Raw genomic sequence first — 26,788 nt, 5'->3', positions numbered from 1 at the left:
CATTAATACGGACTAATGATATGTTTGTTGGACACAAACTAGGTTGTTGCTAAATTAATGCATTTGATAAGGTACAGTACAATTTTAATTTGTATAGCATCTTCCATATACACATTGTCAAAAAGGTCTATAGAATTAAGCAATACAGGAAAGAAGATAGTTTCTTGTATGTAATGCCATATATTATCTTAATAGAACATTGCAAAGTGAAGCATTCAAAAGTTTGGAAATGCCAGAATTAAGGTTGCCTGTGCAACTCTCTTGTGCATATGAATTATGATACTATCTTAATTACATATTTTTGTCCATCATAGGATCCCTGCCTCTTCCAGTTCATAGAATGGATGGTCTCACCTAATTGGCAGCTATTCAATATTTTGTTTTCTCCTCATTGTCCAGTGTGGTACTCCAGTCCTTATTTACTGTACGCTATTCAAACCCTGAAGATAGAATTTTAATTACCTCATGGGCTTTTCAGTGGTACTCATCACAATAGCATCTGGGTGCTTCACAATATTAATTAATATATTTTCACAACACCCTTGTGTGGCGAATTGGTATTTTTATCCCAATTTGACAGATGGGAAATCAAGCACAGAGAAGTTAGGGGCAAAAGTGTCCACTAATTTTGGGTGCCGAATTTGAGATGCTTAGGACCTAATTTTTCAGCGTACTCTAGCATTATATAGCACTTTATATGTTCAAAACAACTCCCATTGACTTCAGTTGCAGCTGCGAGTGTAGTTACCACTTCTGCAGATCAGACCCCAGGGTCTCAAGTCAGGCAACCAGAAAATGAGAAACATAGAATAAGGAACTACCTGTGAAAATTTGGTTTAAGGGTATGTCTGTACAGCAACTGGTAGGGTGTTTTCCAGAGTACGTAGACAGACACGCGCTAGCTCCTTTCAAGCAGGTGTGCTAAATATAGCATTGTGTCCTTTGTGACACGGGTAGCGGGTTGGGCTAGGCACCCAAGTACAGTCTTGCCTGACTCCCGGAGTACATGCTCAGGGCTGGTTCACTCTTACTGCGCGATTCGGCGGCAGTCGACGGGAGTTATGCAAACTACGCAGAGTAGTTTGCGTAACTGACGTCGACTGCTCTGCTTCCCTCTGTGCGCCGTTCTCACTGCTATGCTACTTGAGGGGGTGGACTTACTCAGTCAACTTCCTGATCGATTGAGCAGTCAGTGAGACCTGCTCAATCAATCAAAGATCGATCTGGCGGTGGCGATTTTGCCGCTGTCAGTCTGAACATAGCCTTAGGCAGCTAGCCCGAGCCACTGTCTGTGCAGCCATGGCTAAGCTGCTACTTCTAACATGCTAGCTCAAGCAGAGCTAATGTGTGTCTGTCTACCCATGCTGGGTGGACATGCCCCAAGTAACTTGCCCAGCATCACACATGAGCTCTTTGACAGAGGCTAGGATTGAATCCAGTTCTCCAGGGTGGCTTTGCAACCTCCTTAACCATGAAACCATCCTTTCTCTTCCTGTAAACCCTTGCCTAATTCACTACATGCCTTCTTAACTTCTGCAACAAATAAGGGAGGGATCCCCCAACAACAGACATCTTTCGCCAACATTGCATTGTCTACACAGGGGGTTAAGGTTGGTCTAACTACGTTGCTCAGGAATGTGGATTTTTACACCCCTGAATGACATGATTATACCGAAGTAAGTGTGTAGTGTTGACCTGGCCTTATTCACCCCCAGAGCAGGTTCATCTTGTGCACTGGGTGAGGCAGGGTCCAGTGGAAAAAATAGCACATGTTCATGTAATAAGACTGTATCATAATTAGGGCTTCATAATTGTTGTTTTACTATAGTTTTTGTGTATAATTTCCTAATTTTGTTTAAAAAAAAAAAAACAAAAACAAAAACAACACTAATTCAGCCATGTGGCATCAAATTCACCATCCACATGGGTCATCAGCAGTACTGAAATCTTCAGATCCATCACAATAATTTGCCACCTGAGCTAACGGAGTAACTGCTAAGCATAGTAGGTTGCCATCCTCTTATTTCAGGCTCTGTGCCAGGCCCTCCAATCTGTCCTTGTCCCAGGCCTATCTTTTCCCCAACCCCAGCTCTTTGTCCCAATATAAGTTCCCAGACATGAACCTGGGAGGCATGGTTCACAGTAGTCCAGAATTGTAATTTCAAGGACAGTCCTGCTCAGCCCCAGGTTGGAGCATGTCAGTGTGGACAGAATCTTCTGGAAATTTGGCAGGTAAAATCACAGTCTCCACTGAGCATGTGCAAACTGATTTTTTTCAGTGGTTTATAATTTGGCCAAATTTGAGTAGATTTTTCATAGGAATTGGAGAAGGCATATTTTTGGACAGAAAAACTACCCTACTGCCAAATTTCAAGTCACTGTTCCAAAGCATGGAGGTGCTAGAGTTGATCAAAGAACAGATTGCCAGAATCTTTTTTTTAATATGGGCAGAACAGTATATTTTATCCCTAGCCTTGTTCTTGGAAATGGCTGAACCATTTCGGCCAAAGTTTTCTAAAAGTATTCAGCCAGAGGTACATGGGAAAATTCAGCCCAAGTGGTTACAATTCAGCAAAGCTATAATCAACTGAAAACAAGGTCTTATAATGGGAAGTGTTGAGCAACCTTAACAATTGGTAATGCTACCAGCCACACCTACAATTTGAGAAAATGATGTAAAAACTTTGTATAGTGAATAAATTAAAGCATTCTTTCATAAAACCAGTAACAAGGCCAGAGTAATTTAAGATGTATAGGATATAAGAGATTTTGAGAACAGCTGATGCTGTGGTGAGTAGGGAGTTGAAATTTAGAGGTGAGGGGTGGGGTCATAGAACAGGTATTAAGTACATGATGCTACAGTCAGTAAGTACAGTGAACCTGTCTTAAGTGGCCAGCTCGTCATCAAAAATTGATTGCCTAGCCAAGCTGTAACAAACGGTATATATTGATGTATTTGAAGTGTTTGAGAGAGGTTTATCTTTTGCAAATAATACGTGTTAGATTTCATTGTGTACTTATGGCTTTAGAACCACAGAACATGAACTCAGGACCATCAAGAGAAATTTGGGTTCTCTCTTCAAGTGATTGCTCATATCCATTCCAATATAGGTGTGTGTGCACCCCGTGCACAGATTCCCGGAACTTTTTTTCCTTAGCACTCCCCGTAGGGTCGACTCAGGCACCCCCTGGAGTGCCGCGCTCATGCCGTGGTACATAGGGCGCCACCGACCCTGTGGCCCCTCAGTTCCTTCTTTCCGCCTGTGACGGTTGCTGGAACGTTTGCCTCTTGCATACCACAAATAGCCTCTCTTAGTACTTAATGTGTTCTTTATTACAGTTGATTACCATAGATTAGTGTTAAGTTAGAAAGTTAAGTAATTAGTTAGCAGCCCTCAGGGGCTATAGTTGAGCCATGCCTGGCTCCACTGGCTTTAAATCCTGCACCGTGTGTGCAAAACTTTTCGTTGTAAGTGATCCTCATGATCGGTGCCTCTGGGAGCAGCATAGACGTGAGAAATGTAAGATCTGTAAGGCCTTCAAGCCTCGGACCCAGAAAGAACGGGATGCCTGGCTAAAGGCCATCCTGATGGAGTCCACACTCCGCCCGGACTCCGAGCCATCGCGTTCGCCGGTGGCACCAGGCGTCTCCTCGGTGCAGAGCGCTCCACCAGCACCAAAACCTGCGGTGCCGAAGAAGAAGTGGCCCGAGGCCGCACATACGGACTCCTCCTTGCGACCGGTACAGCAGGGAGCAGCACAGGAGATGCCCCAGCCACGTGCCGTGGAGGTTACTCCGGCACCGGCATCGCCTCGCAGGGAGCCTCCCCTGACTCCTGGGGGTGGGGGAGCGCCCCTGCAAGGGCCGTCGATGCCGGAGGCTTTCACGGCAGCACGCACCCTCATGGGCCTGCCCACGCCTCTGTCCCCCCCTCGGCCGAGGGCTCTGGGACCGGTGTCTTGGGGTAAACCCGCACTGGGTTGCCCTGGTGGGTGGCGGAGATAGGAGTCGAGGTCTCCCCCGCAGACGGTCGAGGAGAGTAGAGAGTGCAGGCTCCCTTCCTAGCTCCAACTCTGAGTCATTGAGCTCCTCTACACCGCGGCACCGAGGGCGATCGAGAGGCAAGCGTGAGAGGCGACGTCGTTCCAGCTCCGCCTCACGCAGGGGTCGCAGCTCTGGCTCTGGTACTTTGGCGCAGAGCCTTGCTTGGCACTGATCCCCGACGCCGGTGCGGATCACGGTGCCGGTAACTCCATCAAGCACCTCGGCACCGGTTGCTTTGGAACCAACTGCTTTGGCTCCTCCGCTGACTCCGATACCAACGTCCTTGGCACCATTGGCACCGCTGTTGCGGACACAGCTTGCCTCAGCACCGCCAGCACCAGCACCAACCACCTTGGCACTGCCTGAGCTGGCACCGATCTCCTCGGCATCAAGGAGATGATAGCGCTCCGACTCATCGTCATGTAGATACAGGCGACGCCGCTCCTACTCCCGAGGTGGAAAATGCCACCGAAAGAGTTCAAGGCACGGGAGGAGATCATCTGGCTCCTCCAGTAAGTCGGTCCCCTTGGCGGTACCAGAGATGTCGGCACCGACGGTCATCGTCGTCTTCATCCCGGGGCCATTCACCTGCCCGGTACCACAAACGGCGGTCCAGTGGCTCTGGGTCCCAGACTCGCCAACCGGGCACGACACAGCAGGTGCAGATGCTGGCACCGGCGTGGCCTCAGGGCCCCTGGCAGTGGCCATACTGGGGGCCCTGGGGTGCCCAGATGGGCCAAGGGACCACCTCCGTTCATTCCTCGGTGGCCCAACCAGTACTCCCACCACCGACCCACCCGGAACAGGATCACCCCTCGGAGGAGGGGTCAGACCCGGAGGAAGGCCCCTCCACAGGGCCTCTGCCACAGTCCTCCTCCTCGTCCCCCGATGAGGCGGCTGCCCGAGACTGTAAGGCTCCCCTTTTTGATTTCTGGGCCCACCAGGACCTGCTAATAAGGGTGGCAGGAAATTTAAGCCTGGAACTTAGAGATGTCTGAGGAGGAGGACCCCTTCTTTGGGATATCTGGGTCAGCAGGTCCCTCTCGAGTTGCCTTGCTGGTCCACGAGAGGGTGATGAAGATTGCCAGAACCCTCTGGCAAACCCCTTCTTCGGTGGCCCCCACCTCTAAAGGGGTGGAACGAAAATATTACATTCCCAAGGAGGGCTTTGACTTCCTTTACAATCACCCGGCCCCGGGGACACTTGTGGTAGAGGCCGCTAATCAGTGAGATTGCCAGGGTGGCCAGGGTAATACCCCAAAGGACAAGGATAGTAAGAAGCTGGACTTGTTCATCCGCAAGATGTACTCCACTGCAGCCCTGCAGCTGAGGATTGCAAACAATCAAGCCCTCCTCGGGAGATACAGCTTAAACCTCTGGTCCTTGCTGCAGAGGTTCCAGTCGGGGTTATCCTCTGATTAGGCCGTGGACTTCGCCCCACTGTCCCAGGAAGGCGTGGCGGTAGCGAATGCGACCTTGCAATCTGTGAGTGATGCAGCGGATATTGCTAGCAGGGCAATGGCTTCAGCCATCGTCATGCACCGCTGCTCCTGGCTTGGAGCGGTAGAAGAAGTTCCTCCACAGGAACGGGGGAGGGGATTCTACTCACGGTACTTCTTAATCCCCAAGGCCAAGGGGGGCCTAAGGCCTATTTTAGACCTCCGCCGTCTGAACAGGTTTATCAGACGCACCAGGTTCCACATGGTTTCCCTAACGTCCATCATTCCCACCCTAGATCCAGGGGACTGGTATGCTGCCCTCGATTTCAAGAATGCATACTTCCACATTACTATCCTCCCCGGCCACAGAAAGTTCCTCAGATTTGTGGTAGCGGGACGCCATTACCAATTTGCAGCCCTGCCCTTTGGCCTCTCGTCTGCCCCCAGGGTCTTCACGAAATGTATGGCAGTAGTAGTGGCCCATCTGCACCGCAGGGGGGTTCAGATATTTCCATATTGGATGATTGGCTGATCCGGGGCAGGTCCAGGGTCCATGTGGAGAACAGCCTGATTCTCACCTGCGCCACATGCACCAAACTGGGGCTGCTCATCAATGAGTCCACACTCAACCTGGTGCAGCGCATAGAGTTTATAGGGGCCACCCTAGATGCCACCCAGGCCAGGGCCTTCCTCCCATGGCCTCGGTTCGAGACCATGGCCGCCATAATCAACGAGTTGCACAGGTCCACCACGACAACAGCCAGGCATTGCCTTCAGCTGTTGGGACATATGGCGGCGTGTACATATGTGGTGAGGCTGGCTCGCCTCAAACTCAGACCTCTACAAAGGTGGCTGGCCTCGGTGTATATATACCTGCCAGACACATGCTGAACAGGGTGGTCACGGTCCCCACCCAGGTACTATCCTCCTTGGACTGGTGGCAGTACCCAAGGGAGGTTCTGAAAGGGGTTCCCTTCAGAGACCTGGCTCCTTCAGTGACGCTGATAACGGATGCCTCGGACGTGGGGTGTGGGGCCCATATCAGCAAGGACCGGAGCACTCAGGGGCTCTGGTCAACGGAAGAGAGAGCTCTCCATATCAATGTCGGAGAGCTCAGAGCGATACGTCTGGCCTGCAAGGTCTTCCTCAGTGTCCTGAGGGGCAGGATGGTTCAGGTCCTCATGTTCAACACGACGGCTGTGTTCTATGTGAACAGGCAAGGGGGGGGGCGCTCCTCGGATCTGTGCCAGGAAGCCATTCGGCTATTGGATTTAGCGGTGAGGCACGATTTTCATTTATCCGCCTCTCACCTCCCGGGGGTCAGGAACGACGAGGCGGACTGCCTCAGCAGGTCGTTCTTACCCCGCCACGACGAGGGGGTGACTTCCATTTTCCAGAAGTGGGGGGTTCCCCAACTGGACCTGTTCGCGTCGTCCTGGAACAGGAAGTGCCCGAGGTTCTGCTCGCTCCGGTGCCGCGAACCGGGCTCCCTCTCCGACGCATTCCTGCTAGACTGGAAGGAGACCCTTACATATGCGTTTCCTCCCATTCCTCTGCTGCCCAAAGTCCTCTTGAAGATCAAGAGGGACAGTGCAGACATCATACTGATTGCACCAGCTTGGCTGAGGCAGCACTGGTACAGCATGCTGCTCGACCTGTCCATCGACACGCTGATCCCGCTCCCGAGGCTCTACGACCTGCTCTCCCAGGACCAGGGACCTGGAATCCCTACACCTGACGGCATGGAGGCTCTCTGGCTGACAGAAGAGGAGAGAGCTTGCTCCATACAGGTCCAGCAGGTTCTGCTCGGTAGCAGGAAACGTTCCACTCACGTGGTATACTGGGCCAAGTGGAAGCCTTTTACCTGTTAGGCGGAGTCCCGGGGTATCCCACCGACTTGTTCACCCATACAGGCAATTTTGGAGTACCTGCTCCAGCTGAAGCTCCAGGGCCTGGCACTGGCCTCTCTCAGGGTACACCTGACGGCCATCTCAGCCTTCCACCAGCCGTTGGAGGGGAGGTCGCTGTACCCCCATCCTATGTCAGTTAGATTCCTCAAGAGGGTAAAGAGGCTATACCTGCAGGTCTGTGACCCGGTGCCTCCCTGGGACTTGAACCTGGTCCTCACCATGTTGACAGGACCCCCCTTTGAGCCCATGGCTACATGCCCATTGCTCATCCTCTCTTGGAAGGTAGCCTTCCTGGTGGCCATTACATCGGCTAGGAGGGTCTCTGAGATTAAGGCCTTGACCTCGGAGCCCCCCTGTACTGTCCTCTACAAAAACAAAGTGCAGCTGAGACCCCATCTGGCCTTCCTGCCTAAGGTGGTGTCCCAGTTTCATTATAACCAAGATATCTTCCTTCCTGTGTTCTTTCCGAAACCACACGGGACGGAGGAGGAGTGGAGATGGCACTCACTGGATGTCAGATGAGTCCTGGTCTATTACATCGAACGGACCAAGCCGTTCCGGAAGTCAACACAGCTGTTCGTGGCAGATGAAAGGCTCACCTGTCCCCACCCAGTGCATCTCCACATGGATCACCGCCTGTATTAAAACCTGCTACGAGCAGGCGAAGGTGCCGCTTCCAGGAGCCGTGACAGCACACTCAACCAGGGCCCAGGCATCATCCGTGGCCTTCCTGAAACGAGTGCCCCTGCAGGACATCTGCAGAGCAGCGACCTGGTCGTCGGTCCACACCTTCATGTCCCACTACGCCATCGTGCAGCAGGCGAGAGAGGATGCGGGCGTCGGCAGAGCAGTACTGGCGAGAGCAACTCACCATTGACTCCTACCCGCCTCCAAGGTATGGCTATTTAATCACCTATATTGGAAATGGATATGAGCAATCACTCGAAGATAGAAAACAGGGTTACTTACCAGTAACTGTTGTTCTTCGAGATTTGTTGCTCATATCCATTCCACACCCACCCTCCGTCCCCACTGTCGGAGTCAGCAGAAAGAAGGGACTGAGGGGCCGCAGGGTCGGCGGCGCCCTATGTACCGCGGCATGAGCGCGGCACTCCAGGGGGCACTTGAGCCGACCCTACGGGGAGTGCTAAGGGAAAAAAGTTCCGGGAATCTGTGCACGGGGCGCGCACACATCTATATTGGAATGGATATGAGCAACACATCTTGAAGAACAACAGTTACTGGTAAGTAACCATGTTTTTCTGGTACATTTGGGTTTCTTTGGGGCCCCATCCCCTCCCATTTCACCCCAGTTACAGACATTATGGGAGACTCCCCTTAGCTCATGGTCCAGATACAAGTGTCCCTCGTTTTTTATGCACGCCAACATAAATATCTCCTTATAAACAAGCCCTTCATAATTTTCACTATTATTGCAACTTAGCTTCTTGTGACACTATATCACTGTAAATTGTCACCTCCCACTGAGTTGTCTTATTTAGACTGATCTCTGCATTGAGGAATTGGCAATCTTCTAATATCTTTTTGAAGTGCCATGCATACCTAAAACAATATAATAATAATGATTTTATAGTTAGTAATTAGGGTTAGTTGCTGGGTGTCTTTATAGAAAAGTATGATTATACATTTGTATTAGTGATAACTGAAATGGAAGATTTCTTTTGAAAAATAAAAATTAAGTACCAGGAATATACTTTATTTGTGTACTATGCATTAAATTGATCTTCTCTTGAAGTTGATATATTAGTTCCTTAACAAGTGATTTGTTACAGGAACTATCTGGCATAGGTCCATAAATCATAAATCCATAAATATATAATGGCTGAAGTGTAGTGGTGAATACATAAACTTTTAGGTCCAGCTTTGACTTCCTATAAAGTTAACCTAGAACTGTCAGGCCCTATTATTTCCACTTACATTAGGCAGCTTCAAGGCTAAACTGCTGAAGGGCAAACATCTTTGTTTTATTGTTATGATGTTAATTATCATTCAGCAAAATATTAAGTCAGGTATATTGTTTGAAAAAATAAAATGGTAATTTTTGAACATACTAAGTTGGCTTTTGTTTACTGCTACACAGCAACTACTTTTAGGTATAGTGGTGAGATTTTTGCCTCATTTTAGGAATTAATTTAAGTATATTTGTAGTTACAGGGTGAGTTTCTGTAACTTTCTTTCTCTCTCTGGGGCATAAGATGGTTTCCCTTGCTATCAGTTGGTCAAAATCAGAGTCTTGAGTGAGTGATAGGTAAGCAGATGTTCTGTAGGCTGCAGGATAGGGGAACCTGTTGCTGCTTCTTTGAGTAGATGCAGCCGTGTATTCCGCTTTAGCACTGGAGAATTTTTCCTAGAAGTACCCATAAAGGGGTGGCACTTGTGCCTTGTGGCCATAGCCCCTCCCCTGACTACATGAGATGGCATCACCCTAACCCCCCTCCCATTCCTTCTTACTGCCCATGGCTGGAGTCGGAGATCTCTATGATCTTAACCTCATAATTTCTCACTACTTCAGTGTGTTTTCTTGTTGTATATAGTTAGTAGTACCCTTAATGTTAGTTAGATTGGTGTTAGTTGTATTTAGTTAAGTATTCCTCTGTGATGCCTTCCACAGGGTTTAAACATTGTCTGTCATGTAGGGGTGTGATCCCCCACCAACCCACATGTAGTGCTTGCTGTGCTTGAGTTAGGACCATGTTGAGGAGCAGTGTTCAATCTATAGATTATTAATGAAATGGACTCAGGTGGCTAGAGACCTCTGCCTAAGCAGCACCTGCTTGAACAAGCCATGAGCCCTCCTATGGCATTGAGGTCCTCATCAGATTGCAGGTTGCCCTCAGGTTCCAAGAGTGCTGCTGCTTTGCACTCTGGAGTATTCACCTCTCTAAAGATATGCAGGAGCTGTTCCCCGTCAGATATGTTGAGGAAAAGGTCACATAAGACCAATCAAGACCACTCCAGTTATTGTGGGTACACTTCCATCTACCCCAGGAAGAGCTTGGACCAGCACAGGGTTCATGCAGGTGCCTCTAACCATTCCCCAGTACCGAGTAGGGAGCTTAGAGACCCTGTACCATCATCTCTAGTTCTGGCCCCAGGACATTTGTTGAATCTAGTACCGATGAAGGTGATGCCAGCCCTGACTGTTTCTGTTGGTAACATGCCAGGTGGTGGCTACAGACCTCTGCCTTTCCATCCCGATTTCTCCTTTGGTCCAGGACTTTGCCAGGGCTGCATCGTTTGTAGCACCATTGGGTGAAGAGGCCCTGAACCCGTAGGTCTGTTGGCACTACACCCTGATGTTCCCCTTCCACAATATGAAGAAGCAGGTCTGGCACTGGGCTAATTGCAAGGCACTTCGGCACTGGGAAACTCCTCAGTACTGTTGCAGTCAGCTTGGCAGATTGACTCATAGACTTTAAGACCAGAAAGGACCATCATGATCATGTAGTCTGACCTTCTGCACATTGCAGGCCGCAGAACTTCATCCACCCACTTGTGTAATAGACCCGTAGCCTCTGGCTGAATTACTGAAGTCCTCAAATCCTGATTTAAAGACATCAAGGTACAAAAAATTCAATATTTACACTAATTTAAACCCATTCCCTATGCTGGAGTAGAAGGCAAAAAAACCCAAGGGTCTCTGCCAATCTGACCCAGGGGAAAATTCCTTCCCGTCCCCAAATATGGCAAAGACCCAGCAGCCAGACACTCACGAAAGAATGTCACCGTGGTGGCTCAAATTCAGCACCATTAGCCGCTTTGGTACCACTGATGACTTCAAGGTCGACATTGCTTCCAGCACCAGCATATGTGGAGCCAGCAGTACCACTCCCATCATCGGTGCTGGTCCCTGCCTTGTTCTGGGCGATGGATGAGTCAGACCGGTTTCTTGCTCCTCAGGACTGGCTTCACTTTTATACCCAGAATCCCGAGGCTCCTCAGTGTTGAGGTCTGTTCCGACAGGTAAATGATCCCCCAGAGTCAATAATGAATCGATTGGAAATAAATGAGTTTAATTATAAACACAGGAGTAATATAGGTTTAACTAGTTATAAAAGGACATAAAAACAATTAAGCACAAAACAAACTGATATAAGAAAGTATTAAACAGGCAACTAACTATAAAGACCTAAACTAATATTAAGCAGACAGTGGTTCCCTGACCGGGACTCAAACCCTGATCTCCCACGTGGCAGACAGGACACTTACCACTATACTACACAGACAACTAGTTGCTGGTAGGAAACAGAAAGGGGTTACACTTGGTTGTAGGAAACAGAAAGGGGTTACACAAACTGTTAACTGAAAAGCACCGAGGCAGAAGCAGTTAACTACACGAGGGAATGCTTTCACATAGAGATTTCACAGACAATGAGTTAATCACAGGGCACAGAAAGCGGGGGGGGGTGGTCACACGGGCAGTTAACTGCAAGGGGCAAACGGGCAGTTAACTGCAAGGGGTTTAAAACAGAAACTAAAAGAGAGAGGGTTAGCAATGGGGGGGGGGGGGCGTCTGCTTTCAGAGCAGGTTTACAGGGTTAGCAATGGGGGGGGGGGGCTTCTGCTTTCAGAGCAGGTTTAAAACAGAAACTAAAAGAGAGAGAGGGTTAGGATCTCACCAGTCCCAGCAGGAAGACTTGCAACACGACACCCTGAAGCAAAAACAGCAACACAGAGCAGGCTTACAGGCTCGGAATCCAGAGTGGGAGAGGGAAAAAACAGGGCAGCTGGTGGGTCTAGCAGATGGAGACTTCTCTCTCTGGAGCCTGGGGCGTGCCCCGGCTTTATACTAATGGCTTCAGGTGGCCAAGGTTGCTCCTGATTGGAGGGGAGACATTTGAATCAGGGCAAACCTTTGGCTGGGAGGTGAGCCGACCGTTAGGGTGGCTGTGCTTTCAGTCAGGTAGACAGCTGCTCCCAGTCACCTGGTCAGTTTCAGGAGGAGGGAGGAAATTGCCTAATAAGGTCAGTTTCAGCAGGAGTGAGCTAATGGCCTAATAAGGTCAGGTCGAGGTTTTACTGATGCACCAGGTGGGTAGGTGGGGGCGAGAGGTGGACATATTAGGTACTGCGTTGCAACAAGTCGAGATCTTCCTTCTCTTCCTTTCCATCACCTGACTCATATCGGGGACTGTTTATAGACCATTACGGGCACCAGGAGATTGATACTTATCTTGCAGTCATGATGGGGGCTCCTGGCTGAGCACCTACTCCCCACCAGTTTGAAATCTGTGGGACACTCCTCAGTCATGGAGGTGAGGTCACTGGGCAAATTGGTGGTGGGAACTGTGAACCCACTACAGGTTCAGGCACCAGTGAGCCTTCCCCGTGTGGGGTCCGTGGAGCTGTCCCTTCAAGCTCCACCAGTCCAGGAATGAAAATCTACCTTGATGCAGTTAACAGCCTGCTCTTCATCCCTGGATGATTCAGCAGTGTCTGGCTTTTCCTGTCCTCCAATACCAGGGGGATTTGAAGGCCTATCAGGACATTTTACGGATTGTGGCTGCTTCCTGGGTATTTAAGTAGAATTCCTGCAGGAGAACACCCTTAAGTTAGTGGCTATCCTGCAGCTGTTTTCTCCTGGAAAAGTAGTCCTCTCTATCAACAATGCACTTGGAGAGCCTGCAGAGGTCCTCTAGAACATGGCGGGTTCAGTCCCACTGACTGCGAAGTGAATGGAGAAATGTTATTTTGTCCCTGTATAGGGATTTGAGGGCTTTTACTCCCATCAGGCTCTGAACTCCCTAGTTGTAGCTGCAGTGAATGATAGAGCCTGGCGGGGCAGGTTTAAGACCAATCCTAAGGACAAAGACTCCAAAAGGACAGATTTAATGGGCAGCTCTCCTGTTTGCTTTTCCTCCAATCCAGATCATTCCACAGCTCATCCTCAAGCTGAAAGTGGATTGGGCCAAGTTCATCGTTGCTGCTCCAGCACAGCTGAGGCAATGCTGGTTTTCCAATCTTTTAGTGTTGTTGATTCAGCCTCCCATATCCCTTCCTCTCCATCCAAACCTGTTCACACAGAATCATGGTCACAGTCTGCTTCCCACACTCAGCTATCTACATCTCATGACGTGGCTGGTCCATGGTTGAACAGGGAGAATCAGCGTTGTTCAGCGGCTGTTCAACAGGTCCTACAAAATAGTAGAAAACCTTCTATCAGAATGTCTTATTCAGCAAAATGGAAGCATTTTTCAATATGGTCATTGATCCATGGAGTTCAGGCAACATTGGTTAGTACACGAGACACCTTGAAGTATTTACGGCATCTTCAGTTGTTGGGCCTTACAGTTAGCTCATTGGTGGCGCATACAGTGGCAATCTCAGCCTTTCATCCACCCATTCATGGAAGATTGGTGTTTTCCAATGCCATGGTGGTGAGATTCTTTAAAGAAATCCTTTGTCTGCATGCACTGGAGCGGGAACAGGTTCCCTTGTCAGACCTTAACACAGTTATAGCAGCTATCATGGGATCTCCAGTCGAGCCTCGGGCATCTTGCCCCTTTTCTCTCTTATATCAAAAATCTGCATTCCTTGTGGCAATAACATCTGCGAAAAGAGTGAGAGAGTTGTAGACTTTACTGCCAGAGCCTCCTTCCATGTAATTCTCCAAAGACAAAGGGATGTTGCGGACACACCTGAAATTTGTCTGAAGTGGTCTCTCAGGCAAATATACCACCCAGTTTAAATTAAACTGTGTGTTTTTCCTAAGCCACATTCATTTCCAGAAGAGTAGTGTCTTCACATATTGGACACCAGACATCGTCTGATCTTTTATCTGGACAGTACTAAACCCCGTATGCAGTCTTCCTGTACCAAGGCTGCATACAGAACAGCTTCAGCTATACCCCCTCTTCAGATGCAAGCTCATTCTGTGAGAGCGCAAGCTACATCAGTAGTGTTTTAAGTGACATCTCCATAAAGGATATTTGCAAGCCTGCCATATTGTTCCATTACCAGAGCAGATTCAAACTTTGGGAAGGCTGTCCTTCTGTCTTTGTTTAAATAGACTATGAGCCTCATCCCCTAGTGATACAACTTGTCACTATTGTGGAATATGTGGCTGCATCTACTCAAAGAAGAAAAAATGGTTATTTACCATAGTTCCACAGTTCATCCTCAAGCTGAAAGTGGATTGGGCCAAATAACCATTGGGCCATTCTTTGAGATCTGATGCAGAAATGTATTTCATTACCCACTCTCTGTTGCCTCTGCATCAGAGTCTAGTCTCTGGACATTTGGTGTGAAGGCACTGAGGAGGGCTGGGGGCGGCACCACCTCATATAGTCAAGGGGAGGGTCTATGACCACAAGATGTGAGCACCGCCTCTCTACAGGTACTGATAGGCAAAATTCTACGGCTCTGATGTGCTGGGAGCTCATACGCCTTAAGTGGAATACACGTCTGCATCACATCTTGAAGAAGGACTGTTACAGTAAGTAACCAGTTCTTCTAACATCATTACACATATTGAGAAGTCCTGGAGAGTAGTTTGGCTGACTGAAAATATTTCAAATGGTTATTGCAAATTGAATCACTTTAAAATAATAACTTTGCAGTTCTAATCATAATTTTGCAGCCCACATTCAAGATCTGCATTTTTTGCTCACTCAAAATTCCTATTGCCTTAAAATCAAGTTTTAGATGTGCAAGGAATGTGGTATTGGGCAAAACTCCCATTGCTTTCAAGTCATAAGGACTGCAGGACTTAGCCCTGTATTAAGTTTCTGGTTAATTCTCTTCACTTTCTGCAGGTGATGGTTTTGTCTCAAAATGTGGCGACGTTGGAGGCTCAGTTAGAGAGAATTACAAGAGAGAAGAACTCAATAGCTAACCAGCTAGTGGAAGCCCAAAACCAACTTACTTCTCATGAGATGGAAGTTAATAAGGTAGAGACATTCTCAAATCAATATTTGCTTATTATAGTGGTTTGAAAGATCACATGATGAGAAATGCTTATTTTGTGTTTTCTATAAAGAATATTTAAAAAGAAGTTATTGATAAATTTGGCTGTCTGAAAACAAACGCTTATATAAACCTGGTGTGTGATATTGTAAATCAGTGTTTCTTCCTCTTTAATATAGTATAAGTGGTTAAATAGTCAAATATTAAACACATTAAAATTATATCGTTGTAGGGTTCCATGTTTAATTCTCAAAAATTTTCAGATAACATTTACAACCTCACAAATAAATAAATGGGGGGAGAGATGAGGTTTAACTGCCAAATCACACTGGGATCTGAGAATCAAGCTTTTCTTTTCTGGCCCATGCAAAATCACTGTTAAAAACTATGCAATCAACATTTAATTAACAATTCTGTTGATGGTACAGGGGACAGAACAGGATTCAACTGTTTCTCCCATAGCTGTTTTGGCTCTGCAATGCTAAAATGAATAAAGGGTAGTCCAAATTTTATTTTGTGGCTAAAATTCAAAACACTAATTTTTTTATTTTCTCTTAACTTTTTGTTCTGTATATTTCTTTGATACTAGTGCTAATTTTATGCACTTTAAGAAGACCTCTTTCTCTGTTTAGGTTGAATTGTTTTTTATATACATATAATCCTGATTTAACTGAAATCCCGTTTGGGTGGTCCTAATCACCTACATACTTTATCTTCTCAGGCTCAAATGTGGGATTCATTGTATGTCCCAGAATGACACACACACAAATTATCAGGAAAAAATAAAATATTATAGGATCCATTACTTCAGTGTTAGCTATTCCTATAGCTTCAGTTTCATTATTCTTTATTTTTATGTAAAAGGTTTTCAGCAATAAAGGTGAGGGGACACCAGATTTGTGTGGAATATAGATGACTTTAGTACTAAAATGAGTGAGGTCTGTTGAAATGGATGTTTGAGATGTGTGCCTGCCCTCTAAACCAAAGGCCCGAGAGGGCTTCTCTGGCTGCAGTTTCTTGGAACAATTTGCTCTGTTGGCCACTAAGGGGCACTGTAGCATGAGCTTCTGGTCAGCTTACTTCCCATTCCTCTAGCTACCCTGATTCCTCTGCTCTATCTGCTGCATATTGAGAGCAGAGAGATGGGATGGGAGGCAGGTTTTTTCCCCTCCTCAGATGTGCAGTGGAGAAAGAAGCCCATTTTAGAGTCTCCCTTCTGATGAAAACAACGAGAGTCCTGTAGCACTTTAAAGACCCACGAAAGCTTATGCCTGCAGAAATTTGTTAATCTTTAAAGTGCTACAGGATTCTCATTGTTTTTGCTGTATACAGACTAACACGGCTACTCCTCTGGAACCTTCTGATGAAGAAGAGGAGGCAGAAAGGCAGAGTTGGCAACTCTTTGCATTGTATTGAATTTCAGTATTTAAAAAAAAAAATTCTCATCTCCCATTGTTTGGCTTTCTATTCATGAGCTTTTGCCCATTTTTTTTTTTTAAAGACCATCTCCCATTACTTTAAATGGGACTGAATTCTCAGATTGTCCTTGATGAAGATGGCCACCATTTCCCTAAATATTTTGCATGAGGAAGGGAGGTTGCTTTTTATTAAGAGGACCACCATGTCTCATTGTTTGCAGGAGAACTGAAGCCAGTGGGCCCTCAGAGAAATTAGTTTCCTGTATGCTATTTTTATTATATTTAATAAAAAAAAAAAAAAAAAAAAAGCCTACACAGAACACTGGGATGAGACACGAATATGATGGGTTGGAGAATTTGGGTGGTGGAGAGAGAATGAGGGGGAAATATAAAGGGCAAATGAGGAACAGGAGGCTGTGCATGGGGGAGGGAATATAGAGAAAAATGTGAGTGAGTGAACCACACTGCTTGGCCTGTTTCTGTGATTTCACGTTCACAAACACACACCAGGTTGTTACCTTCCACCAAGTTGTTCTTCACCATTTAATCTTTTCTTGTATAGTAACCGTGTACTGCAAGCTTACAGCCAGGGGAGGCTTCCCTGCAGTCCTCAGTCCAGGCTCAACCTGTGAGCTTCCTCTAGAGCCTCATTTTGCTTCCTGTTCCTTCCACTTATATTCTCCCAATTACCTCATTAGCCCAGTGATTACCACCCAAGTGCTTACAAAAGTGTATAATTGCCTCCCAGCTGGACCTGCAGCTTTCTTCAGGCTATAGCAATGTCAGTGATCAAGGTACTGCAGGTAGTGCCCTGTTGTAGTGGGTTACAAAGGGAATGAGGAGGAGAAAGGTAGTTTAAGAGGGAAAGAATGGCAATTCCCACCCCTGAAGTGTTAGGAGAGGCTAAGCGGAATCCCCTGGAAGGAGCCGGAGGGGGGGGCGTTTAACATCTTTGTGTGTGCATTTAAGGTTGAATTGTTGATCTGAAATGGTCACACACAAATTGGGGGTCATTGTCTTGGATGGGGAAGGAGAGGCAGAGATCCTGTCCAAAAATTCTGCTTTTTGACATCAGTGGTAGGTAAGTAGGCAAATAGGGCCCACTAAACCTGTGTACTGTGAATGTGGAAGAAGACAAACCTGCTCCGAAAATGTAGAGAGAGGAAGAACAAACACCTCTTAACTGGCCCTGACCCTGGCTTTGTGAGTTTGGGATAGATTGAGGTGGGAAGGAACACAGAGAAGAACATCAAATGTTTTGATCTGGAAGAGGTCAGGATCCAGAATGGAACGCAAGTTACCTTTCTGGAAATGAATTCTGTCTCCCCATCCAAAATAAGTCTTTTTGATGCTTCTTTGATGGCTTTTTCAGTGTCAATGTATACATTTGAATAAGTTGTTGCTGTTCAGGAACTTAAGTTCAATCTACTGTTGAGAATGTAGTGTTTCAATACAACTCTGAGAATAATTACAGTGCACTTTCAAGATTTTCATTCCTGGAGAAAAAATGGCAAAACAGGAAAATATGTTGTGGAAATGTAACACATCCTTTAATTTAAGCATTTGAAAGTGTTGTCCTACAATATCTTGGGATTTTAAAAGAAGAATGGAAAAAAAATTAATAACCAGCAACTGTGTGTATTTATAGCACATATATTGACAGCATATTAACAGCTTAACAAAATCTTGATTGAAATATAGTTGAATCTAGCAGGCACTGCATATTTCAAAGTTAATGACAATACAGGGAATCCAGATCCACCCCTTTATATAATAAAACATTTTATCATATGTAGTCTTAAAATATCTGTACATAAAAATGTGTTGGATTCAAATGATCTCTAGGGGGCACCAAAAGATCTAATTACAAACATTAAACTGTCGGTTCCACAAGCTACAAGATCGTGTTGTCTGTGTAATCTAACAGGTGTGTGGAGAAATGCGCTTTCAGTTGAATCAAACCAAAATGAAGAAGGATGAGGCAGAAAAGGAGCACAGAGAGTACAGAACAAAAACTATAAGGGAGCTTGAAATTAAGGACCAGGTAAGAGATGATACTGCTATAATTTTGCAGTTATTTGAAACATAAGTAGGATTATTTCTGAAGTTGGACGATTCATTTTTCTGATACTGGGCATTTATTACTGTTACATGGGTTCTAAACTAATGGCAAAAAGCCAGCTATTACTATAAAATAAATGCCTCTTGTCTGTCTTATCCTTGTTTTCAGCCCTAAAAAAGGTGCATTATTACATAATACTCATCACATACAGTGTATGAACGCATAAGATAGGTTCAATGTGTATGAAATCTATCTACTATATACATATGGTTATACATCTCACTCATAAATAAACACATACAATGGGTATGCATACAAAGCAAGACAAAATAGAAACAGATAGTCTAAAGTACATAAAGCAAAGTGTCATTTCTTTACCAATTTCTCTAAAAATTCAAGTTCAATTGATTTTTGTGATTCATAGAAAAGTTTCAAATAAAGTAAGACAAAAATTATGCAAATATGCCACTAGAAATTAATTGTTCGTAATTTAAAGATGAGTTCTGTCTGCTTACAAAACCAGTATATGCCTTGCAGGTAGACTGAGAAGACATCCCTTATTAACAAACATTAATATTAGAGTGTACTGCAGTTTACTTCACTACTAGTTCAAACAGAAGTTATGTTGCATTTATTGAAATCCTCTCTTAGCAATGTAACTCTACCAGTTTAAATTTCCAGTGTTCAAATTTCCAGTTGTTGTTTCATGAGATATGACGTATACATGACTGGAGACTGGTGATATGTTCTGAATATGCAGAAAAATGTGTAGGCATATGTATGTTATATTTCACTGTGTGAATTTTAAGTACTTAAGTACTACTTACAGATGTTTATCCAGCATTTTTAAACCACATTCTTTTCTTTTCAACAAGTGAACAAATCAGTCCATCTGCAAGGAATATATGCAGGAAAAACATAATATTATGATTTTAAATGATATTTTATTTAGTAGCTCTACAAAACCGTAATGGGTAACCACAGCAAATTTGTAACTATTAACCTTTTTAAAGATGTATCTTAACTCAAAATTGAAACAATACTGAATTGAATTATAATCAAGACAAATTGTGTATTGTTTTAAGTTCTATATTTACTAGTTAAAATAATTATTTTAAAGATATTGACTATATCTGATTATACAGTGCAGCAATACAGGGGCCTTGTAAGTATTTTCACTAGAACTTCATGGCCTAAGGACACTTTAAAAACAAAAATACAGGCTCATCTTCTGTCTTGACAGATATCTCAAATTAGAGAGTTGGCATAATCTTGGCATGTTAATGAACTTGAAAGTGTATAATAGAGTGTTCAAAGCAGTAACTTACATTGGTCTTGTTCTGCAGCCTTGCCCAAGGTTAACTTTTTTGACAAAGTAGATAATGTAACAAAATTTTTAAGTTGACATTTATGATTACTTATGCTTTACGGTTATGGGAATAATTGAATGCTAAAAATTGTAATTGGCGCCCTGGTACATTTTAAAAGGAGCAGTTTTTGCTTGAAGCATAACATATCTCATTCAGGTATTCAAAGATTTTTTTTTTATAGTGATTGTTGGATTCTAGAAAAAAGTGTGTGTTCTTGGTGTTGACTAGTTATTTGCTAAACTAGGCTTTTAATAAGAACACAAGTAATCAACAAAGCTGTATATGCTGAATAATATTAGGAACTACATACAGCAATCTATGATAGTGAGATAAGTGTCGCTATTTTACTTTGCTAAAAATGTAAGAAGTCATTAAAATTCTTAGTGTAAATATTTAACCTGCTGTTCTTATTTTACATTTAACTTCATGTTTAAAAAAGAAAAAAGTAATGTCTCATCCTATGGATGACAGTGTGCTTTGGTTTCTCGGCCATGAGACATGACCTACTGGCTAAGAGACAGAGTTGATACCTTCCTTGGCTACCATTTGTTCACAATAAATATTTTTTTAATTTTTAAAAGTGGACAGTGGGTCACTTAGTTGATATACTAGTAAAATCATTAGTACCCTATTTTACTCTATTATATGTTTTCTTTAAAATTGCAAAGAAAGCTGTAATGTTCCAAGTAAGCCTTCCTTATTGAAAATTGGTTTAACATTCTATCCAAATGTAGTTTGTTGATTACATTGTAGGGAAATTTAAATTTTTATGGAAGCGTTTTTAAAGAATTGTCTTAATTTACCTAGGTATGGTAAGAAAGACATAATTTCTATACATACAAATAGGAACATGAGGCTATTAAGTATATTCTCTTTTGACCAAAGTCAGCATTTCTAATGGCTTTTTTAAAGAGAAATTAAGAAGAATTTAGGAAGAGAAAACATGATTGAGTTTCCATTTTTTTTTCTTTTACTCTTCCTCCCTCTATTGTGATTTAGTTCCTGTTCTAGGCACTTTATATTACATTCATGTAAAGTGTTAACATTGTTGTAAAATATACAATGAAGACACATTTGTTTTGTATACTAAACTGATGCACCACCTTTTTGGGTAAATAATTTGTAGTATGAACATTATGATCCTATTAAATTTTAGGGTTCTGAAAAAACAGAATTATGGCAAATATACCTGAGGGCATGTCTACACACACGAGTTGTACTATTTTAACTTTACCAGTATAGTTAAAGCCCAGCTCCCTTCCTAGGATGCAGTTATAATGGTACACCAGTATAGCTTAGTCCTTTAAGGGACCTTTATGTCAGTGTAACTGGGTCCACACTGGGGGTTGTACCAGTATAACGATATCAGTAAAATATGACATACACCCCAACTGAAATACACCATTATACTGGTATGAAGACCATATGTAGACTGGGCCTTAGTGTATGGCAGAAGCATTTTGCATACTTAATGCAATACAGACTTCACTTTTTAGTACCTTTCATTGAAATGAGGCACTGTACAAGGCATTTAATAATACAACAATTTGTACACAGCTAACACAATATAATGGAAAAAATACTCTTGACACACTGTAAATTCAGTGTTTCCTCAAATCAGCATATCTTGATCACTGTCAGTGTATAAAAATAAAACATAGCTATTGTGGTTTAAAAATCCCCTTTTATTTTGTATCTCAAGCTTAGGAATCATAGAATCTAGAGTTTAAAAAGACCTACAATATTGGGTCATTTAGTCCATCTCCCTGACAATTTGAGATTGTTCTTTGTTATACATAGTTTTCACTAGTACATTTACACTACTGGGAACAGTTACCTCATTCTTATCTGTAATAAAACAAGGAACATGGTAAATCTTATTTGAGAAATCTATGCCAAATGATTTTCACTTTTACTTTTTATTTATTGGAAAATTGAATAAGCAAAAACCAGACAAATCCTTACTGAGACTGATAATCCTAAAAGAATATTTTGCTATAGGTTGGCTTTAAAATTAAACCTAGCATTGTCCTGAGGGAAAATAAAGAAATGAGTTCCAGATCTGAGGCAGAATGAAAGGTTCAAGATCTGAAGGTCTTAAACTAAGAAATATAGGAGGCTCATGTATCTAGGCTTCAGAGCCCAAAACTGTATATAAAGGAATTGGGAGTTCATTGACATGCATGTGCTAGACTAGTTGAAAGATGTACATGTTTCAGCATTTTTGTATTTAATACAAAAGTACCTGTATTATGTAGGGATAGATTATTCAACATGAATCTAGGATGAGGAATGGAACTGTGTAGGAAATATAATACAAAAGCATTTTGCAGAAGATATTTATAGAACATTTTACCTGGTAAACCATAAGCAATCACTTAATGTAATCTAATTTAGAAAGTATGACTGCAAGGACTACTAACTCCACCTTGGCCAGAGATGAACAGTCATAGGCCAATGTTCAGACATGTTCATGAAATGCTAAAAGGAGGATCTGATATAAGGACTAATTATAACTTTCCAATTACAAACCAAGATCAAGGACTGATTTATTGAAATTCATTTTTATGAAACAACTTCATGTGTTCAAAAAATCATGTCGGGCCCCTAAAATTCACTAGCTCTTAAAATAATATATTTTGTGTTTTTATTTACCTTCTGGTTTTTGAGCCTGTAGGAGTCATGTTTTCAAGCTTTTCTCTGCAACTCTGAGGGCTAGAAACTTCCCACTCTTCCCTTATGCCCCCAAATAAAAGCTGAGATTCCCATGTAACCACTTGACTCCACAAGATGGGCTTTATGAAAATCACTAGACATTGAGAACCTCAATAAAATTGCAAAAGTTGATTAAGATAGGCGAGTACTATATGTTTTGTATGTATGTGTTTAAAAGCCTGCATTGCTATTGTGGTTTTAGCCAGAGATATAACGACTCCATTAGCTGGGCAGACAAGAGTGTGCTTTAGCCGCAGAACAGAGAACATAGGAAAGAATTTTTTGCTCCAAAATAAGCTAAGGCAAATGTATAATTACAATTGTACAAAATGAGCAATTTTGACTCTTTTACTTTATCTTGAATGACAAAAGTACTGAGACATCTAGGAGCAGAAAATGTGATAATTTGTATAATTGTTTTATGATTTCCTGCATTGTTTTATATAGCTGAAGGCTATAACAAGATTATTTTTTTTTAAAAAGAATATATTAAAATTAGATACAAAATATACAAGCTAATTTTTTTAACAAGAGCCTGTTAGATGACAATCCCCACCCCCAATCCCTTAAGGAACGGTTTTTAATTTACAGGCCCAATTTTCAAATATGGCTTGGGTTCAGGAATTATGAAGCCCTAGAGCTCTTGATCAAGAAATTTATAAGAATCATTGGTGATAATCCTCTTCTTCCTACCACCTCTGGAAAAAATAAATCCATGACAAATCATGTTAATTTATAATGTAAAGTTGGACGGTTAAATAGTTAAGATAGGAAATGTGAAAGTTAGGATTGAACAAAACCCAAAGTGGATTATCTTTATGGATTATAGTGAAGTCTTTGTGTTCTCACAGTTGTGTTCATACCACCAACCAAAGAAGGAAAATGCTTGACTGGTGAAGAATGGGCATAACTCTGTTCTACACCAATCAAAAGGACCAGATTTATCACAAATAGTAAGCCCTTGCCAAGTTTTTCCTGAAGGTGCTCAACAGTCCTCTACACCCAGTCACAAGAAGTCTCCACGCATATGGCCTTGACTCCTGCAGTCCAGCACCATTATACATCAAGCCTCCTACAGTGCACAAATGTCATCTTCCTGTTTAGAGGTCATGGTTTTTACCCTAATGATTTGTGGTTTTTGCTCTTTCTGCAGCCTTTCCAAAGCAGGTGTAACTTTGGTAGTGGATTCCACCACAAATCTTATTTAACTTGCTGAATTTTCAAGTACTATCTGCAGAATCTGTTACAATTAATACATCTGTTCTAATATGCAAGACTGATATACCCCAAGTGAGTGAAATCACATGAATATTTTTATGCAAGAAAATGTACACATACACAAGAATAATACCCAGAACATCATTAAACAAAACTTTAAATTGCATTCCCCAATGTGATCACATAAATAGGAAAGTTGCTTGCTTAAATAGTCTGGCAAAAATGTCCTCCCTCCCCTTCTTAGATGGTTTGCTTAAAATCTTCCAACAAAGATGGAATGTGCTCACTACAAATGAACGTGGTGAATTTTTGTCCAGGCAGCGGGGATAAACGGCATGGGGCTTCTTTTAGTGTTCCAACTGCATTTGGGTCATGAGGGAGGGGAAATAGGATGAACTTACCTGAATGGAGCCAAGAGGGGACAGGAAGTGGGCAGACCAGGTGGGGGCACTGACCCACCATGTGCACCTATATCCCGTGCATTCTAGAACTGCCTCTCTGATCAGCAGTGGTAGAAAGATTCTGTGCTTGGCCCATTGTAAACCCACAGTCACAAACTGACCTTTGGCTCAGGTTATAATGGATTGGCTTTATTACCCTCTACCACAATCTAGCAGGCCAGATGTATTCCATCTTCATGGTCCTGCACAACTGGTCCTGCACAACTGTAATGTGCTAATACACCTCAGCTGCATCCTCTAAGAGCCAACTTGTACCTTTCAACTTTCTGGACCCTCTACCATGGTGTCCAGTTGGAGTCTGCTTTGAGGTCTGCAACTAACTGGCCTGGTAAAGTTTGCTCCTGAACATTTTTATGATTCAAATACAATAATTCTTTCAAAAGTGGTGGGGAAATATCACTTCCAGACTAGGAATTAAATTGCAATTTAACTGCAATTAAATATGAACAGAACCTTTAATTATAGTGTTGTTGTCCCTTCCACTCTGTTGTTATATCATTTTTTAAAAATTCATTAGAGTTCATGGCATTAGAAATTGTATGAAGTGCTATCTTTAATGGCTTTTACTATGGAAGAGGCCCATAATTTTTGTTTTTATTTTTATCTGACAACAATATGGGGTGAAATAAAAATGGTTAAACAGATCAGAAAAAAATGGTTACATCAGTCTTCCCATTAATACTATAGTTGTCTGCTACTGCCACCAGACTCTGTACTGAACCAGAACAGCAACACTGCTGAATCTCTCAGCTGCCCTCAGAGCCCTCACCCCTTGCCTTTAACTGTCTGCTGCCATTCTCTGGGAAGCAGGGTAGACATCAATTTCCTCTCAACTCTATACTGGTGAGGCTGTGGGGAGAGGCAATCCCACTTCACTCCCTCAACTTCCTCTTTTTGGGGATAAAAGAAGCACTGCTTAGCTTCTTCTCTTGTGTCTTGATAATGGGATAGGAATAACCCTCTTTCTTTCCTTCCTTCCTTCAAAACAAACAAACACAACCATAACCCCAACACACATTCACTCACTCTTAAACTATCTTGCTCCAGTGTGAATTTTTTCTTTTAAACCCATTTTTTTCTTATCTTTACTGGTTGTTGCTGAGCTAATCTCTGATGCTCCAGTGCTGGCTATTAAAATATCTCCATAGAAATATATGTGCGTACTGGGGCTGGAAGTGCTGCTTCAAAAGAAGTTATTGCAGTTCAGGCATGTTGGCACACTGAATAACAGTATTTTCAGGAAAGTAATATAGTCAAAATCCCATCAATTTTGCAACATGTTCTGGCTGTTCCCCCATGTCCATCTATCTAGGTATTCATCCTATAGTCATCTCTGTAGTATCAGAATACCAGATTGTTCTTATGGGGGTTGCCCAGGAAAAGGCCACAGAGGCGTTGACTAGTATTGCCAACCCCAACAGTTTGAATATCATGAAACTGGAAAAAAAATTAGGTTTTATTTTTAATGCTAAAATCTTGTTGTCTGTCTTTTGGCTTTTTAACCCACACTACCCACCGTGTGCGTGTGTGTGTGTGTGTGTGTGTGTGTGTGTGTGTGTGTGTGTGTGTGTGTGTGTGTGTGTGTGTGTGAGAATTACAAATTGAAAATTCTACTTTAATTACATAGGAAATGTGCCCCACACATGCAGAGGCCCCTGCTTCCAATTCCTGGCTCTTCATTGGAAGGTTCCTCCCTGCAGGTCCCCTACAGCAGGTTCTTGTGATGCACCACCACACTTCTCTCTACAGCAGCCTGCAGGTGAAAGAGCATCCATCACCTGGGCTCCTATCTCCATTCATGCTCTATCACTGCACTGTGGTAGTGGAAGAGGGGATGGTCAGGTCATGGCTGCTGACTTTGGGAAGGGCGCAGCTGTGCTGCTCCTGCTTCAGTGCTTTGGCCCTGTGAGCACAAAGGAAGGCATTGCTACAATTGCTTATAGCACAAATGGCCCAGTGGCCTCTGAGCTGCATGTGTTTTGTCACACATTTGAAAGAGCATCCAGAATGGCAGAAATCACAATATGAGTTGACAACACAGAATTACAGCCAGTTTCAGTAGGTTGCATCATTGTTTGTCCCTTGTCAAATGGCCTATTGATTTGTGTGCTGGCCACAAGACTTAAATCCTTAAATGGGGCTGGGTACAAAGCAGGGGTCTATTTTGCTCCTTTGCTTCCCTTCCCTTCCCTTAACTGATTTCCCATCCACTCATGAACTGGAG

At 43.6% G+C, this 26,788-nt stretch overlaps 1 protein-coding gene across 5 annotated transcripts in view; it reads left to right on the top strand.

The window, feature by feature from the left end:
• The window catches only part of SDCCAG8 (SHH signaling and ciliogenesis regulator SDCCAG8), a 159,617-nt gene that overhangs the window by 41,371 nt on the left and 91,458 nt on the right, over positions 1-26,788 (top strand). For all 5 annotated transcript variants that reach the window (XR_010921246.1, XM_067555257.1, XM_067555259.1 and 2 more), the window contains exons 11-12: positions 15,170-15,304; positions 18,666-18,782. Coding sequence is in view for 4 of the 5 variants with exons in the window: in XM_067555257.1 (XP_067411358.1) it covers positions 15,170-15,304; positions 18,666-18,782 (252 nt within the window). In the remaining variant the exon portion in view is untranslated. The remainder of the gene's footprint in view (positions 1-15,169; positions 15,305-18,665; positions 18,783-26,788) is intronic.

This window comes from Emydura macquarii, unplaced genomic scaffold (genome assembly GCF_026122565.2).
Source record: "Emydura macquarii macquarii isolate MOO-44397 ecotype Brisbane River unplaced genomic scaffold, CSIRO-AGI_Emac_v2 contig_1597, whole genome shotgun sequence".
Taxonomy (NCBI): domain Eukaryota; kingdom Metazoa; phylum Chordata; order Testudines; family Chelidae; genus Emydura; species Emydura macquarii.
Note: the sequence above shows the minus strand (reverse complement) of the source record. Positions and strands in the feature narration are given on the sequence as shown.